This window comes from Pseudorasbora parva, chromosome 16 (genome assembly GCF_024679245.1).
Source record: "Pseudorasbora parva isolate DD20220531a chromosome 16, ASM2467924v1, whole genome shotgun sequence".
In the NCBI taxonomy this organism is placed as follows: domain Eukaryota; kingdom Metazoa; phylum Chordata; class Actinopteri; order Cypriniformes; family Gobionidae; genus Pseudorasbora; species Pseudorasbora parva.
Genome location: NC_090187.1, coordinates 3,669,901 through 3,688,170, shown reverse-complemented (window position 1 = coordinate 3,688,170; position 18,270 = coordinate 3,669,901). Strand labels below are relative to the sequence as shown.

The 18,270-nt window shown below is 39.0% G+C and overlaps 1 protein-coding gene across 1 annotated transcript; it reads left to right on the top strand.

Annotated features, from left to right (window-relative positions):
- The first annotated feature begins 6,029 nt into the window (after positions 1-6,029).
- smtla (somatolactin alpha) lies at positions 6,030-17,850 on the top strand. The gene is made up of 5 exons (XM_067419405.1): positions 6,030-6,142; positions 6,506-6,696; positions 7,682-7,795; positions 17,387-17,566; positions 17,644-17,850. The coding sequence occupies exons 2-5, from the start codon at positions 6,529-6,531 to the stop codon at positions 17,848-17,850; spliced, it is 669 nt and encodes a 222-aa protein (XP_067275506.1). The 5' UTR covers positions 6,030-6,142; positions 6,506-6,528.
- The last annotated feature ends 420 nt before the right edge of the window (positions 17,851-18,270 follow it).

Sequence of the window (18,270 nt, the reverse complement as noted above, 5' to 3'; positions counted from 1 at the left end):
ACACAACAAAATCACCACAACACAACGAAATCACCACAACACAACGAAAACACCACAACACAACGAAATCACCACAACACAACGAAATCACCACAACACAACGAAAACACCACAACACAACGAAATCACCACAACACAACGAAATCACCACAACACAACGAAATCACCACAACACAACGAAATCACCACAACACAACTCACCACAACATAACGAAATAACCACAGCACAACGAAATCACCACAACACAACGAAATCACCACAACACAACGAAATCACAACATAACGAAATCACCACAACACAACGAAATCACCACAACACAATGAAATCACCACAGCACAACGAAATCACCACAACACAACGAAAACACCACAACACAACGAAATCACCACAACACAACGAAATCACCACAACACAACGAAATCACCACAACACAACGAAATCACAACAACACAACAAAATCACTACAACACAACGAAATCACCACAACACAACGAAATCAACACAACGAAATCACCACAACACAACGAAATCAACACAACGAAATCACCACAACACAACGAAATCAACACAACTAAATCACCACAACACAACGAAATCAACACAACAAAATCACCACAACACAACGAAATCAACATAACGAAATCACCACAACACAACGAAATCACCACAACACAACGAAATCACCACAACACAACAAAATCACCACAACACAACAAAATCACCACAACACAACGAAATCAACATAACGAAATCACCACAACACAACGAAATCAACACAACGAAATCACCACAACACAACGAAATCACCACAACACAACGAAATCACCACAGCACAACGAAATCTCCACAACTCAACGAAATCACTACAACACAACGAAATCACCACAACACAACGAAATCACCACAACACAACGAAATCACCACAACACAACGAAATCACCACAACACAACTCACCACAACATAACGAAATAACCACAACACAACGAAATCACCACAACACAACGAAATCACCACAACACAACGAAATCACCACAACACAACGAAATCACCACAACACAACGAAATCACCACAACACAACGAAATCACCACAACACAACTCACCACAACATAACGAAATAACCACAACACAACGAAATCACCACAACACAACGAAATCACCACAACACAACGAAATCACCACAACACAACAAAATCACCACAACACAACGGAAACACCACAACACAACAAAATCACCACAACACAACGAAATCATCACAACACAACGAAATCACCACAACACAACGAAATCACCACAACACAACGAAATCACCACAGCACAACGAAATCACCACAACACAACGAAATCACCACAGCACAACGAAATCAACACAACACAACGAAATCACCACAACACAACGAAATCACCACAACACAACAAAATCACCACAACACAACGAAATCACCACAACACAACGAAATCACCACAACACCACAACACAACAAAATCACCACAGCACAACAAAATCACCACAACACAACGGAAACACCACAACACAACGAAATCACCACAACACAACAAAATCATCACAACACAACGGAATCACCACAACACAACGAAATCACCACAACACAACGAAATCACCACAACACAACGAAATCACCGCAACACAACGAAATCACCACAACACAACGAAATCACCGCAACACAACGGAAACACCACAACACAACGAAATCACCACAACACAACAAAATCACCACAACACAACGAAATCACCACAACACAACGAAAACACCACAACACAACGAAATCACCACAACACAACGAAATCACCACAACACAACGAAAACACCACAACACAACGAAATCACCACAACACAACGAAATCACCACAACACAACGAAATCACCACAACACAACGAAATCACCACAACACAACTCACCACAACATAACGAAATAACCACAGCACAACGAAATCACCACAACACAACGAAATCACCACAACACAACGAAATCACAACATAACGAAATCACCACAACACAACGAAATCACCACAACACAATGAAATCACCACAGCACAACGAAATCACCACAACACAACGAAAACACCACAACACAACGAAATCACCACAACACAACGAAATCACCACAACACAACGAAATCACCACAACACAACGAAATCACAACAACACAACAAAATCACTACAACACAACGAAATCACCACAACACAACGAAATCAACACAACGAAATCACCACAACACAACGAAATCAACACAACGAAATCACCACAACACAACGAAATCAACACAACTAAATCACCACAACACAACGAAATCAACACAACAAAATCACCACAACACAACGAAATCAACATAACGAAATCACCACAACACAACGAAATCACCACAACACAACGAAATCACCACAACACAACAAAATCACCACAACACAACAAAATCACCACAACACAACGAAATCAACATAACGAAATCACCACAACACAACGAAATCAACACAACGAAATCACCACAACACAACGAAATCACCACAACACAACGAAATCACCACAGCACAACGAAATCTCCACAACTCAACGAAATCACTACAACACAACGAAATCTCCACAACACAACGAAATCACTACAACACAACGAAATCTCCACAACTCAACGAAATCACCACAGCACAACGAAATCACCACAACACAACGAAATCACCACAACACAACGAAATCACCACAACACAACGAAATCACCACAACACAACGAAATCACCACAACACAACAAAATCACCACAACACAACGAAATCAACATAACGAAATCTCCACAACACAACGAAATCACCACAACACAACGAAATCACCACAACACAACGAAATCACCACAGCACAACGAAATCACCACAACACAACGAAATCAACATAACGAAATCTCCACAACACAACGAAATCACCACAACACAACGAAATCACCACAACACAACGAAATCACCACAGCACAACGAAATCACCACAGCACAACGAAATCACCACAACTCGACGAAATCACCACAACACAACGAAATCTCCACAACACAATGAAATCACCACAACTCGACGAAATCACCACAACACAACGAAATCACCACAACACAACGAAATCAACACAGCACAAAGGAATCATATTTATGCGTTCATTTATTTTTTTACATTTATTTATTCCCACGTGTTTTTATTTTTACATTTATTGATGCATTGATTGATTTATTTTTATTTTTCCGTGTGCAACATGGACATGAGGGGGGCGGTCCTTGTTTAGCTTCAGCGCATTATTGATTACATATAGTTAATGCACATATCTGATAACAATGTGAGTTTAAAGGGATCATAATTCTGACTGCAGGAGTACTTTACATGTTTGTACTGTAAGATATCTGTATGGGAAAGCATACCTAAAGTACAAAGTAAGAAGCAGTTAAATATTTACGTAATTATTAATGTAGTGTATTTATGTCAGCACAGCTCTTACCCCAGTCAAAAAACACTTTAACGAGATGAAAACTGACACATGGACTGAGATTAGGACTAGATTAAGAGATTAAGATGTTTGAATGTTTTTTGCCGGACGGGTGAGGAAACACTTTGGGCTGCAGGTGTGTGAAGGAAGATGTGTGAATAAATAACAGCTTTCTGACGTCCACCTGCGTACGTGTGAGTCTTCATCCAGCTACTGTTTCTCGGCCTCCCATTCTCATTGGCAATGAGACAGACCCTTTTAGAAAACTGTGAAGCGAACTGCTGTGACCCTTACAAATCACTGATTCGTTCCAAAAGACAAAGAAAGGACAAGACAAATAGAGACTGTTATTAAGATCAATTCAGTCTCAATCACAGTTTACTGTAGAGCAGCACAAGTTTTGAAAATAATACCATATTAAGTTTTTTGTTGCCAAGTAATTGTCTATTTATTTATTTATTTTGTCTGAAACATGCTGCCTTTTCCCCCGAAAATGTAACTTTTATTAAACTGTTATTATAGAGTAGGTATTTTGGTTTACATAACTAGACAAACACAGTGCTAAGCTGTAATACAATGTCTGTTGGTTCCACTGTAATGGAAATCAGACCAGCAAAGTGGGCTTAATTCTGAAATTGACAGACTCAATCCATCCCTTTTGACGCTCAAATTGTATTAAGGCACATTTGTGTGGTTTTGGGACTCAGCTATGTAGGACAAATCATAATCGAGAAGAGAATTGCAATATCCAGAGCTTAATGATGTCCGCCGCCCACCTGCTATGGCATTATTTCAGTATCCCGATGTGGATAAGGTTCTGAGAGAGATTATTTTGGCTGGCAGCCTGTAGCATCTACGGGCAGATCTTTAAAAAACTTGAATATCACTGAGAAAAAATCACCTCATCTCATCAAGACAGCAGCCGGAACATGATCGCCTGCTTCCCCGCCGGCAGGAAAACGGCTCAAAAAAGAAAATCATATCAAATGCTCAATAAATACATTAAATAAATATATTACAACGATAATACGATGCAAGCTTTTACAAAAAAAAAAAAAAAAAAAAAAAGGGAAAAAAGGAGATTTAAAACAGATGATCAGATGCCTGTTTTATTTTTTTTATTTTTTATTTTTATTTTATTTTTTTATTATTATTTTTTTTTTTTCATTTTATTTCATTTTATATATTCTTTGGTAGGTGAGCTCTGATAGAGTACCATTGTTGGTAAATATGTTTTATCAGTTTACACTCCTTGCCATTTTTGGGGGATTTCCGTCTGGATTTGGCTTACCCAAATTAAAAAGCTTCCCATACACACAGACAGTGGTCTAAGTTCAAAATGTTGGTGTCATTTTACACGAAACCCTTTGAAGTTACATAAAACACTGCTAAAAATCATAAACATGTAAGTATATGCTGACTAAGCTGTAATACCCCCCCCCCCCCCCCCAAAAAAAAAAAGTAGGCACTTTTAGATTTTTTTCTTCCATAAATTCATTTTTGAAAGTGTGTAACTCAGGCCCTGTGTGCTCTAGGAACCTGCAGACACTTTGGGCTATTTCCACAAAATTACAGAAAATAGTGGAAAAAAGAAGTTTGTCCGTGTCATGTTGTCAGATTTACTCAAATGGGTCTGAAGGGATGACCCCCTTTTTCCCCCTTTTTCCCCCCTCCCCTGACCCTGCTACCCCCTCCCACCACCATATACAGTGATATAAATGCAATATCCCAGTGTCAATAAATGAATTAATCATGCTGAAAGCAGCCCAAAGTGTCTGCAGGGTCCTAGAGCACACAGGGCCTGAGTTACACACTTTCAAAAATTAATTTATATAAAAAAATCAAAAAGCGCCTAATTTTTGGGGGGGTTATAACAGCTTAGACGACATATACTTACCTGTTTATCACTTTTAGAAGTGTTTTATGTAACTTTAAGGGGTTTCCTGTAAAATGATAGCAACATTTTGAACTTAGACCACTGTATGTGTGTATGGGAGGCTTTTCAATGGGTAGGCCAAATCCAGGCGGAAATGACATAAGAGTAATTTTGTGTGAATTCATTACTTTGTGTAAAATAAATGCCAAAGTGATGCTTATCTCCAGAAAGAACAGACTCTAAGCTTTCAAATGGTACCACATATGAGGTCATAGCTCCTCCACAGACATTTAAAATCGAAAGTAAGTACATGACAATGTCATTCCCGACCCTACAGGGTCCACAGAGTTTAAGTGGTTATTTACTTATTATACTCTTTATGTGTGTGTGTATACTGTAAAATAAAGTGCAACCAACATATGTAGGGTGAACTCAGGGTGACTGGGACACTTTTTGCCATTGAGATGACTTGGAAAAGTCAGCACCCTGAATTCACCCTAACATACTGTATAAGCATATTTTTGTAGCTTATAACAGACAACTTATTTTGCTAAAAGCACAGCTTGACCGTTGCTTAACTATAAATAAGTTGCTTGTATCTTGAGAAGCTATATTTTTAGTAACTTCCCATTCATTAATGAAAATTGTGTTATTTTTGGTGGCATTACTCATCCTTCACTGGCCTTCTCATCTTCTCTGAGGTATCTGTCACATCTCAGGTTAAAATGTCTGCATATGAAGGAGTCTGAAGAGAAGGCCATGCTCTTCTTACATTTAAGCAGGTGAATTCATTAATTTATGGCTCTATGGATTGGTCTATCCACCTCTGACTGATATATAAAGGCAGTGTGTGCGCCTCTAATGCAGGAAAGTGGCTATAGAAGAATCTGTCCAAAATGAACAGGGTTAAAGGTACATTGACTTTAGATCTTTATTCACTTTTTTTGCCTACAGCTATAGCCTGGGAGAAATGCATTAGCTTTGTACATAAAATATTGCTAGCTTTTTAAACATATTACAAAGACGTAATGAACTGTGTAATCTACAGAAGCAAACATATTTCAGAATTTCCAAATCATGTGTAGCAGTGAATTACTCTGTTGCAGGGTGGTTATCTTGTCGTGTGTGTGTGTGTGTTTAATTAGTTCTGCAGGTCTGGCTGTGTTGCATGCCGCTGTGGCGCTTCTGGGCTTCCCATGCCGTTCCTCTGGACTGCAAGGACGAGGCCGGATCTCTCAACCACTGTGTTTCAATCTCCCAAGAGAAACTTCTAGATCGTGTCATCCAACATGCGGAGCTCATCTACCGCGTCTCTGAAGAGTCGTGCACTCTCTTTGTGAGTGAACCCTCTGTCAATCAACCGAAGTTTATTGATCTAAGTCTTCATTACATATTCACTGTGCAGCACTACAACATATGGAATGATTTACTACAGCATATGCAGTTAAAGTTTGCAAATGAAATGTTGCTAAATCTCTGCATGATGTTCACACTTTGAGATTGTCCCTCATAGACATTCGGTTGACTAGATCTATACTAACGCTCATTAGAGTTATAGTTGAGTATTAGTAGACAGGTTATGGCTCAGGTTAGTAAAATAATTTGACATGTAGATGCCTCAGTTTCAGTTTCTATTTATTAAACAAATGTCCTTCATTGTATCAACTCAAATTTTTAATTTCAATAAACTCTACATTTTAAGGCCAGCAGTTTACTTACTTTTTATGTTAAACCAACAAAAAAACAACTTTTTTTACAGTGTATATGCAATGTCACTGATGGACAACAGAATGTCTAAAGGGAACTATACAAATAAAGTGTTTTTTTTTTTTCTTAACACAGAATCAGATAACCAATTTAATTTCATCTAATCAGCTGAGATATTATTAGCCAGACTGATAGCAAGTTTTCTTTCATTTAATGTCATTATTCTGTCTCATTTAATCAACCTTGCCTCATCATTGCCGGCTGTGTGTATGACTTTGAATTAATGAGACTATAATCTTAATGAATAATCAGACTCATTATAAACACTGTGAGATGCCTATCAGTCTTGTCAGATTATTTCACCGTTCTTAGGTGGATTGTCTCTTTGCGCTGGGAAAACATGCAGAGAATATTGGTATAATTTCATTTCTCATTCCAAATCTCCATTCAGATACTTATGAGAAATGCCTGAAGTGGTGTGTGTGTGTGTGTGTTTGTGTGTCTTGTGTACTGCTTTGAAACTCATAGGTTAGTCAAAATGTATGTGGCATTCACAACCCCTAAAACAGATAAAGGAAGACTGCAGTCAACCCTTGTCACCGTGTGTTTAACAGGAGGAGATGTTTGTCCCGTACCCTCTGTATGCTTTGAGGAATCAGGGAGGAAACACGTGCCACAGCAAGCCCTTCCCGATCCCAGGCTCCAAGAGCGAGATTCAGCAGATATCGGTGAGGAGATGGGAGTGGGTCGCCTAGTGTGTGTTTCATTGATTAGAAAAAAGAAAGGAGGAAGAAATTATCAAAATTAAAGGTGCCCTAGAATGAGTTGAAACAATATGTTAAATTGTTCTCTGATATCTGCATAGAGGGTATGTGGCTTATTTAAGGGCAGAATTTGTCCAGATACAGTTTTACAGGTCCATTTGCAACCCTAAAAATTGTCCCTAGGATGTAATGCTCTGTTGTTGCCTTATTTGGAAGAGTCATGAATATTAATGTTGAGCTCTGCTCTGATTGGCTTATTTCAGCAGCTCACAGCAGTTCAGTGAAGTGGCTCGTGAGTCCTGACCGCCCTGACAGAACACAGACCGACTGTAGGACACTTTAAGCAGAACATCTCAAATGGAGACTGATAAAATACAGCTTACTTGTTTATTGATGTTTTTAGATCATCTGCACACGAGAGAGAGCTCGCGTTCGTGCGGTTGCCAGATTTCAGTCATTAAATCCCCCAATCAGAGAAGAACTTGTATACTATCTGGTGTTTTACCTAAACATGTCCAATGGCAACCATATGCATGCTCTCTCTCTCTCTCTCTCTCTCTCTGCGTGAGTGCGCGTGTGCGGATGTGCGGAGTGACTGGGTGGAGCGCGTGAGTGTTTGAGCGCGTGTGGCGGCTTTTTGAGTGAGTTTACTTTTCTTTTTCCTCTTTCTATAGTAATTTAGTTTAATTTGCCTTCTAGTTATTTAAAACTGGTAGGGGTAAGTGCAAAATGTCGGCGGATTCTGACGGGTTTGCTACGTTAACCGCCCGGAACGGCTGTAAATGTGTTCCTGATGGATCTATCTCAGTTGAAGACTGCTTGACTGCTATTAGTAGTGAAATAGGTGCTCGTAACATATTGTCAGCTTCTAGAATGAATAAAGCTTTCGTTGTGTTTTTGAAAGAAGAGTCTATGGTTCATCATTTAGTAGAAGTTGGTTTGTCTGTTGGTGATGCTTTTCTGCCCGTTTTACCGCTGTCGAGCCCTTCTAAAAAGGTCATTCTGTCTAATGTTCCTCCGTTCATTTCCAATGACTCACTTGAGCGACTACTTGGCCGCTATGGTAAAATATTGATGCCGATTAAAATGATTCCTCTTGGGGTTAAAAATCCCGATTTGAAGCATGTGATGTCCTTTAGGCGTCAAACTTTCATGATTTTGAATGTTGAATTTCAAAATTTAGATGTTTCAGTGAAATTGACTTTGGAAGGAAAAGATTATACGATTTTTATCAGTACGGAGTCAATGAAATGTTTCTCTTGTGGGATTTTTGGTCACACAAAAAAGAAATGCCCATCTAATAAGGTGGCTAATCAGAATGAGACTGAACCTAATATACCTGCGGAGATAGTGGCTACTACCTCGGTAAATATTAATCAGGATTCAGGCAATAAAACCGATGAGCGCGCTGTATCTGATTCTTTGTCTAAGGGTGAAGAATATCCGGAAGGGCACGCAACGAACAGTCATGCTGAGGTTGCAGAAAATAGTTCGGTGAGCGTTAGTGAACTTGATAATGCCAGCAGTGAGACTAGCGGTGCATTAAAGATCGCCGATGCGGGAACAAGCGATCTAGAGCGGCCGGGAGAGCCAGCTGAGCTCGCGGGACTCGAGGACTCGCTCGCACCGGCTGGTCTGGCACTGGGTGAGGTGGTCCAGATCACCGAGGGAGCTGACACTCAGTCCATAGATATGGATTCTGACAGTGAGGAATCTGATATTGATGATCTTTACACTGATGTCAGTTCACAAGGGAGCAACGCAGACAGGAAAAGTAGTCTTCTAATGAAGCCACCTTATTATACGGTGCAACAAATTAATGATTTTCTGGAAAGCACTTTTAATCAGCGAAAACCAAAATTGGAAAAATATTTTTCTGATTTGCAGCTTTTTGTTGATTCCTGTGTCATTGCTATGAAAAAAGCTTCATTGGAGGAGCTTGATCAACAAAAACGATATAGACTCAAGAAACATGTTAGTTTGGTTAAAAAAAGATTAGAAGTTAAAAAATATTAATAGGATCATGTCAGTTAACAGGGTGATATTTTGGCTGGTTCTTTGCTTAATCTTTTCTTTACTTATGACAACCTTAAACATTGGGACTTTTAATATCAATGGTTGTCGGGGTAGTGAAAAGAGAACGACTTTATTTGATTATTTGCGTTTAAAGAAGGCAGATGTAATTCTATTACAGGAAACACATACAGATCAGCAGAATGAGGTACAATGGGTTGGTGACTGGAAAGGCGATGTTTTATTAAGTCATGGAACAAACATTAGTGCAGGTGTTGCCATCCTTTTTTCCCCAAGTGTCTGTAGTCAAGCAGACATGGTTGAAGTAATGCCTGGTCGGATTCTGAGGGCTGATATTGTCTTGGGTGATACACATTTTTCTTTTTTTAATGTGTATGCACCAAATGTTGGTCGAGAACGTATCATTTTTTTCAGAATACTTTCTAATGCATTGGCACAGTGTCCTTTGGGAAATATTATTGTACTTGGTGGTGATTTTAATTGTACTGTTAATCCGGATCTAGACAGGAATCATGATGAACCGCACCCATCTTCAGCTAAGATTTTAAAGAAATTAATTAATGATTTCAATTTAGTTGATTTGTGGAGGGAGGCTTTTCCTGGGGTCAAGCAGTATACATGGCTAAAAGCTAATTCCAATCATTTGTCTGGAGCTAGACTTGACCGTGTCTATGTTGCAAAAAGCAATAGGGGTAGGTTTTTTAGTAGCTCGATTTCGCCATCTTTTCTTTCTGATCATCACTATTTGTCTATTGTAGTTTCTGTCTCATTTTCTGGATTCTCTAAGTCACACTGGCACTTTAATAATAGATTATTGCAGGACTGCACCTTTATTCACTCTTTTAATCTTTTCTGGAAAACTTGGAGAGAGGAGAGATGCCAATTTCAGTCGTTGAGTCAATGGTGGGACAATGGCAAAGCTCAAATTAAGTCCTTCTGCCAACAGTTCACTGCACATAGTACTACAGCCCTTAAAGAAAAAATGAAGATTCTCGAACAAGACATCCTTGGGCAAAGCAGTGACTCTACCCATAATAATTCATCTTCTATTGACTCTGTGGCAAGAGATAAGCTTCTTTTAAAGAATTTATTGGAGGAAAGAGGAAAAATGGCACTTTTAAGGACCAGGTTTGCCCAGCTGAATGATATGGATGCTCCTACAGTCTTTTTTTTTGGACTTGAAAAAAAGTCAAGAGAAAATAAAATCTTTCATCAATTGAAGATTCCAGGTGGCAGAGTTACAACTGACCAACGGGAAATACAACGTTATGCTCTTTCCTTTTACAACGATTTATACTCCTCTGAAACCTGTGATGAAGCAGCAGTTGGTGAATTCTTAAGTGACTTATCTAAGATATCTGAAGAGGAGCGTGACGACTTGGACAGTTCTTTGTCGTTTGGAGAACTTTCTCAAGCTGTTCAGGAGATGAGTGCTGGGAAATCACCCGGTTTGGATGGACTTTCAGCAGAATTTTATAAGTGTTTCTGGAATATAATTGGACAAGACCTTTATGATGTTTTTCTTGAATGCATTGATCAAGGAACTCTCCCTTTGAGTTGTCGAAGGGCAATTCTGACATTAATTCCAAAGAAGGGTGATCTTGGGTGTCTAAAGAACTGGCGCCCGGTATCATTGATCTGTGCTGATTTCAAAATTTTATCAAAGGCATTGACTAATAGACTTAAGAACTGCATGGCATCAGTCATTCACAAAGATCAGACTTTTTGTATCCCCAAAAGATCGATATTTGATAATCTTTTCTTGCTGAGAGACATAATTACAGTTGCAAAAATGCACAATTTGGACATTGGTCTTCTTTCATTGGATCAAGAAAAGGCATTCGACAGGGTGGACCATCAATATTTATTTAAGACCCTGGAAGCCTTTGGTTTTGGTCCTTATTTTGTTTCTCTCATCCAGTTGTTATATAAGGACATTTACAGCATGTTAAGACTTAATGGTTCGTTAACAAGGCCTTTTTCTGTAAACAGGGGAATAAGGCAGGGGTGCCCTCTTTCAGGGCTTCTGTATGCAATTTCTATTGAGCCTCTCCTGGTTTCACTGAGGAGGCAACTACATGGTGTTAATGTACCCATTTTCCCTAGTGCAGATCCAGTTAAATTAACAGCGTACGCTGATGATATAACAATAGTTATAAAAGATTCAGATGATGTTTCAAGATTGATATCTTCTTTAGATAGATTTCAACAAGCTTCATCTGCACGTATTAACTGGGGAAAATGTGCATCTTTGCTGTTGGGAGACTGGCAGGGCGTGGGACCTCCTCAGCTGCCACAGCAATGCAGATGGGCCCGAGATGGCTTTAAAGTCCTTGGTCTTCATTTTGGGACTAAAAGTTACACCGAAAAGAACTGGGAAGGTCTATCTGATCGAGTGATCTGTAGACTTCAGAAGTGGCGATGGATTCTGCCACAACTCTCCTTTAGAGGGAGATGTTTGGTTATAAACAACCTGGCAGCTTCGATGCTATGGCATAAATGTACTGTTTTGGATCCTCCTAAAGAACTAATTACTGGTGTTCAAAAGGCATTTGTAAAGTTTTTTTGGGATGGTTGCCACTGGCTTCCTCCAGGTGTCCTTTATCTCCCTGTGGCAGAGGGAGGGCAGGGATTAATACACTTAGAATCCAAAATAATGGCAATGAGGCTGCACACTCTACAAAAACTCCTGTATTCTTCAGATCAAATACCTTGGGTTGTTTTCGGTCTGTATATACTCAAGAGTGTTGGAGGAATGGGTCTTGACAAGCAGTTGTTCTTGATGCAGAAATCATTTGTGGAGAAGACACATTTTTTGCCTCTCAGTTTTTATAAATCAGTGTTCAAATCATGGGATTGTTTTAAACTGCTTCGACATGAGGATGAGCATTATGGTATTGCAGAACCTCTCTTTTTTAATCCCCTTTTTGAAATGCCATCTAATGTATCATCATCTATAATTGACAAATTTTTGAATGCTGGCATTACCAAAGTTATGGACTTGATTGATATTACGAAAGGTCAGTGGCGAACTGAACCTGAACTAGCTAATCAGGTTGGGATAACTTCGGTTAGAATTGTTGAGGGATTAATTCAGAATTTTAAGACCTCCTTTCCTATGACGCTGACTTCTTTCATCAATAATGTGTTTCAGAATGGTTTTATTTGTCAAACTTTTCCTGAGTTTAAGGTTATTCTTAAAGATTGGGAGTTTGATGATGATAAATGTCAAACAAATTTTCTGAAAGGTTGTGGGGAATTGGTATTTCATTGTATTGAAAAAAAAAAGCTGTATCATGGCTGTGTTAAATCTGTGCATTATAGACAACTGAAAGATAGACCAGACACTAAATGGAGGTCTTGGTTATCCATTTCTGAAGAGGTTTGTCCATCCTGGAGATTGTTGTACAAACCTCCTATCTCGAAGAGATGTGGCGACCTTCAGTGGAGGCTGCTGCATTGTGTTGTTGCCTCAAACTCTTTTATTTCGAAGCTTGATGATACTGTCTCCCCAGAATGTCCTTTTTGTAAAGCACCTGACTCTGTGTTTCATATGTTTAGTGAGTGTTTCAGACTCAGCCCATTGTTTGAATTATTGGAGAAGATTATTGTGAAATTGGGTTTCTCCTATACTAAGAGTTTATTTATATTGGGTTGCCGATATAAGAGGTCTTGGCAACAACAGTGCACACTTGCCAATTTTTTAATAGGGCAAGCTAAACTAGCAATTTTCAAAACACATCAGTGTAAAAATGCTGGTGAGGATGTGAACATGGTGACCCTTTTTAAGTCTTTAGTAAAATCAAGAGTGGTCATTGAATATACTTACTATCAGCATACCAATAATGTGCTTTATTTCGAATGGAGATGGGGGTTTGGAGGGGCTTTGGTGAATGTAGGTGAAACAGGGAATCTGATATTTAATTGGTAAAATGAAATGAATTTTTAAATGTTTTAGTTTGTTTTTTGTTTTTGTAATATCTGTAATATTTGTAAATTAAAGTGTTTTAAAAGTCAAAAAGTCTCTCTCTCTCTCTCTCTCTCTCTCTCTCTCTCTCTCTCTCTCTCTCTCTCTCTCTCTCTCTCTCTCACTCTCACTCTCTCTCGCGCGGGTGATCTGAAAACACCAATAAACAAGTAAGCTCTATTTTATCAATCTCCATTGACTATCGTTTTAACTTATATGGTGGAAAAGGTGACGTTTGCTAGAAGGATCGAGTGAACGATCTGTAAGTAACGTATCTACGGTTGTATTTTGTAATACAAAATAATATTACCCTTTGTCATTAGACACATTATTTAGTTTTGTATGGTACTTGGAGTTTCTTATTTTTACTGTAAGCATCTTGCGTTATCTAGACAATGCTGTCTCTCTAAGAAACTTTCAATTTAATCAGAAATAGTTTAAACAGTCAATAAGTGGATAAATGACTTACTGCTTGCAGGAATACAGTTGTAATTGCCCCTTTCTTCAGTTTAAGACGCTGAGCGAAGCTTGCTTGAAATGGGCCGAACAAACAAACGATTTGTTGTGGTGTCCGATTATAATAAACCTCAACCATGGGTCATGTTTGTTTGGACAGATGCAAATGTTGGGGGCGTGCATATTAATGATCCCCAACGCTTGCGTCACGGTTGGGTTTATGTTGAGAAACACTTTTTTTTCTTTTGAGTTTTTGATTCACAAGATTTACATAAGAAGGAGGAGGCAATGGTGTTTGAGACTCACAGTATGTGATGTCCATGTACTGAACTCTTATTATTTCACTATGGCAAGGTTAATTCAGTTTTTCATTCTAGGGCACCTTTAAGAACTGGATATGCTGCATTTCAAACCAGGTAAACTTTCCCTGGAAGTCTAAAACCTCTTGAGTCTATAAAACCCAAGTATAGCTATTTCTTTTGATTTCTACACGTAAAGCAGCATGTGTGTACAGTTGAACGTGTAAACTTTCAAATTATGCTTCATTTGATATTTTGCGCAAATGAAGGCTGTGTCTGCACTATTATTCTTCAGAACTTATGACTGATAAAAAAGTATTTATATTATTTTAAACTAAGTTGTGGCAATCTTATAACCTAAATATTCTAAATATCTTAGTGTGTGTGTGTGTGTGTGTGTGTGTGTGTGTGTGTGTGTGTGTGTGTGTGTGTGCGTGCGTGCGTGCGTGCGTGCGTGCGTGCGTGCGTGCGTGCGTGCGTGCGTGCGTGCGTGCGTGTGTGTGTGTGTGTGTGTGAGCATGTTTTTATGACATATGAGGACACAAATGTGTATAATGACATGGGTATTACATAGGTATTACAAGGAATATGCTTATAAATCATACAAGATGAGTTTTTTTTTGAGAAAGTAAAAATGCAGAATGTTTCCTGTGATGGGTAGGTTTAGGGGCAGTGTAGGGGTATAGAAAATACGGTTTGTACAGTATGAAAACCATTACGCCTATGGAATGTGTGTGTGTGTGTGTGTGTGTGTGTGTGTGTGTGTGTGTGTGTGTGTGTGTGTGTGTGTGTGTGTGTGTGTGTGTGTGTGTGTGTGTGTGTGTGTGTGTTTTAAGCATAAACTTACTTCATTTGGACACATTCTTGCCCTGATTTCCAGTACTAAGAATTTTGACATGGTTAAAGTTATATTTTAGAATTTTGTTCCATCTTTAATTTATTAGCAAAATAGTAAAACATACACTGAAGTAAGTTATTGCCTTGGTTTGCTAAACAAGTATGGGGTCAAGTGCACATGATTAATAAATTGAGGGAATGAATTAGCAAATTGTGACCACAATTTACTTAGTTTTTTGTTGTTTTGCATCCCAAGTAAATTAAATATGTTTTAGGGTCCCTCTGATTGATAAATAAGACAAAATACTGAAAAATATAATCGTTTTAGAAAAATGTTTTTTTTTTTTTGGTATTATTCTTGAAAGACCACATGATCTGTTGAGAATATGCAGGTTAATCATGCATTTCAATACAGGTTAAGCGTCAACGGGAACAAATGCACAAATGAGCTCTGTTTAACTGCTATTGTGTGAAAGACTGCGACAACATGCTGTCTTGTTCGTCTAATGCACTATTGTGTGACAGCTCTTTCAACAGTTAGAGAGACTAAACTTTCTTCGGGACAAAATTGCCTCTATCACCAAATAGGCTGTTCTCTTCTCAATACAGCTTTTTTTTTTTTCCACCTGCTGAAATAGATTTTAACATTCCCCACAAAGTGCTTTAGCTTTTTCCTAGGTAATGAGTCTTGTCACGCCACCACTGTACGCAGCCAAAGTAGACACATATTTCCATTTGATTCAGACGTTTTAGTCTGTGAAAATTCATCTGGAGCTCCAGTACATAATAAGCATTGCACAAACATTGAAAATGGATTACCTCCCATCACCTCGCCGTCACCGGGAGGTTGTGCTGCTTTATGAAGGATGTAGTCTTGACTACTGTATTCACAGTGTTTAGTCCGTTTAAAGTTTGGAGTCTGTGAATGGGGTCACATCATTTATTTCATTATTTATGTGTTTGTTTGTTTATACCTGAGACCCACTTAAAATCTTTTTTTTTTTTTTTCTGTGATTTCCAACTCTCTCTCTGACCTTTAGTTTTAAACAGGACATGCTTTGCACCTGTGCTTGTAAATGTCTTTCGCGTGTGAAATCAGGGCTTGCAGGTTTCCTGTCAGGTGTAGTATAGTTTCTGATGCCTCATCTTTCAATAACAGCCTCTCTGTAAAGTCTGCCACATTGACACAGGTTCACAAAAGAAATCCTGAAATGGTCGAGGTGATTATCTTTTTCTAGTGTTCAGGAATAGTTCATCGTGACTTTTGTGGGCTGGTTTCTGAACACCAAACGTGCTTCATTAATGTGTAAATGCGGGAGTTTGTGGATTTGTGCTTCTGAAGTCAGAAGTTCAGAAAGGGATGTTTTTGCAGCTTACATCTGAGCGCATGGCACAGGTGCACTTAGGACATGTCCAAATCCACTTTTGCTAGTTTAACAATGGAAAAACAGCCTGCGATCAGAGTCTCATCTCCCATTGCCTTTAAAACCCAGAAGCTTTTGCACCATGGCGAGGAATCCTTTTTTTTTTTTTCTTATAATATTTAAAAATGTGTGTGCTGTGCGTTTCTGCTTCTTCTTTTCCTGTGTTTTGATCGGGAGATACTGTAATCGTTCAGGAGATGTCTATTCGCGCCTCCTACCGTACAACAGTGAAAACATGCAAAGCTGGAAAATTTAGTCAATGATTAAATGAATAGTATCAATAGAAAAATATGAAGTAACCCATTTAAGATAAAAGTATTATGCAATCATATAAGACGTTTATCATTAAACAGAAGCTTTTGCCATAAACTGTTCTTTAAAATGAAGTTGCTGTAGAAGTAAATGGCCCTTTTGTGCTGAAGAAGTTCTGAAGGTGACAGAATGTTGTCACAAACTCTTATGTGACGAGTAAATCAATGAATATTGGTATTTTCATAACTGGAGCCCTTTGTTGAGCCCTTCATTGTGTTCCTTGCAGGATAAATGGCTGCTTCACTCGGTTCTGATACTGGTGCAGTCTTGGATTGAACCCCTGCTTTATCTGCAAACCACTCTTGATCGTTACGATGACGCCCCCGACGCTCTGCTCAACAAGACCAAGTGGGTGTCTGATAAACTGCTCAGCCTCCAGCAGGGGGTGGTGGTCCTCATCCGCAAGGTAAATCAATGTGAACTCAGCATCTCACATGTTGCGGCATTGTTCATGTGCATCATTTCACAGCGGTTTCTCCCCAGATGCTGGATGAAGGGATTCTGACGTCCTCATCCGTCATCCAGCAGACGCTGGCCCCGTACGACGGACAGTCTCCGGAGGTGCTGGAGTCTGTCCTTCGGGACTACAACCTTCTCACCTGCTTCAAGAAAGACGCTCACAAAATGGAGACCTTCCTAAAGCTGCTCAAATGCCGTCAGAGCAACAAGCTCAGTTGTCTTTCTCACTAATAACAGGAAGAAAAATCTTATTTTGAAGAATTGAAAGTGCACATTGAATTGGATTCCTTGGCCTAGTTAGCGAACACTAAACGAGACCCCTGAGTATGAAAGAGATGTGCTTTAGCTTTCTGGCTATTTACTGTAAATTGAAGCACACAATCTGCATACTGCACTATTGATTTCCTCCCTTCTCTTGAGTTTGTATGGTATACAGGCTCTTCTCATTGTCTCTGGTGTGTTGTCAGGCATGTTTATTCTTTTTCAGTGGAGATATTTCACCTTTGTATTAGTTAGATGAAGAAGCATTCGATAGAGAAATATGCTAATGAAGCCACAAAGCAGACTGTAAATGTGTGTGTGGTGTGGGCTGAGGGATTGATCTAAGCTTTACTTTATGGATGAACATAGTGGAAATCTACATGGCATGAC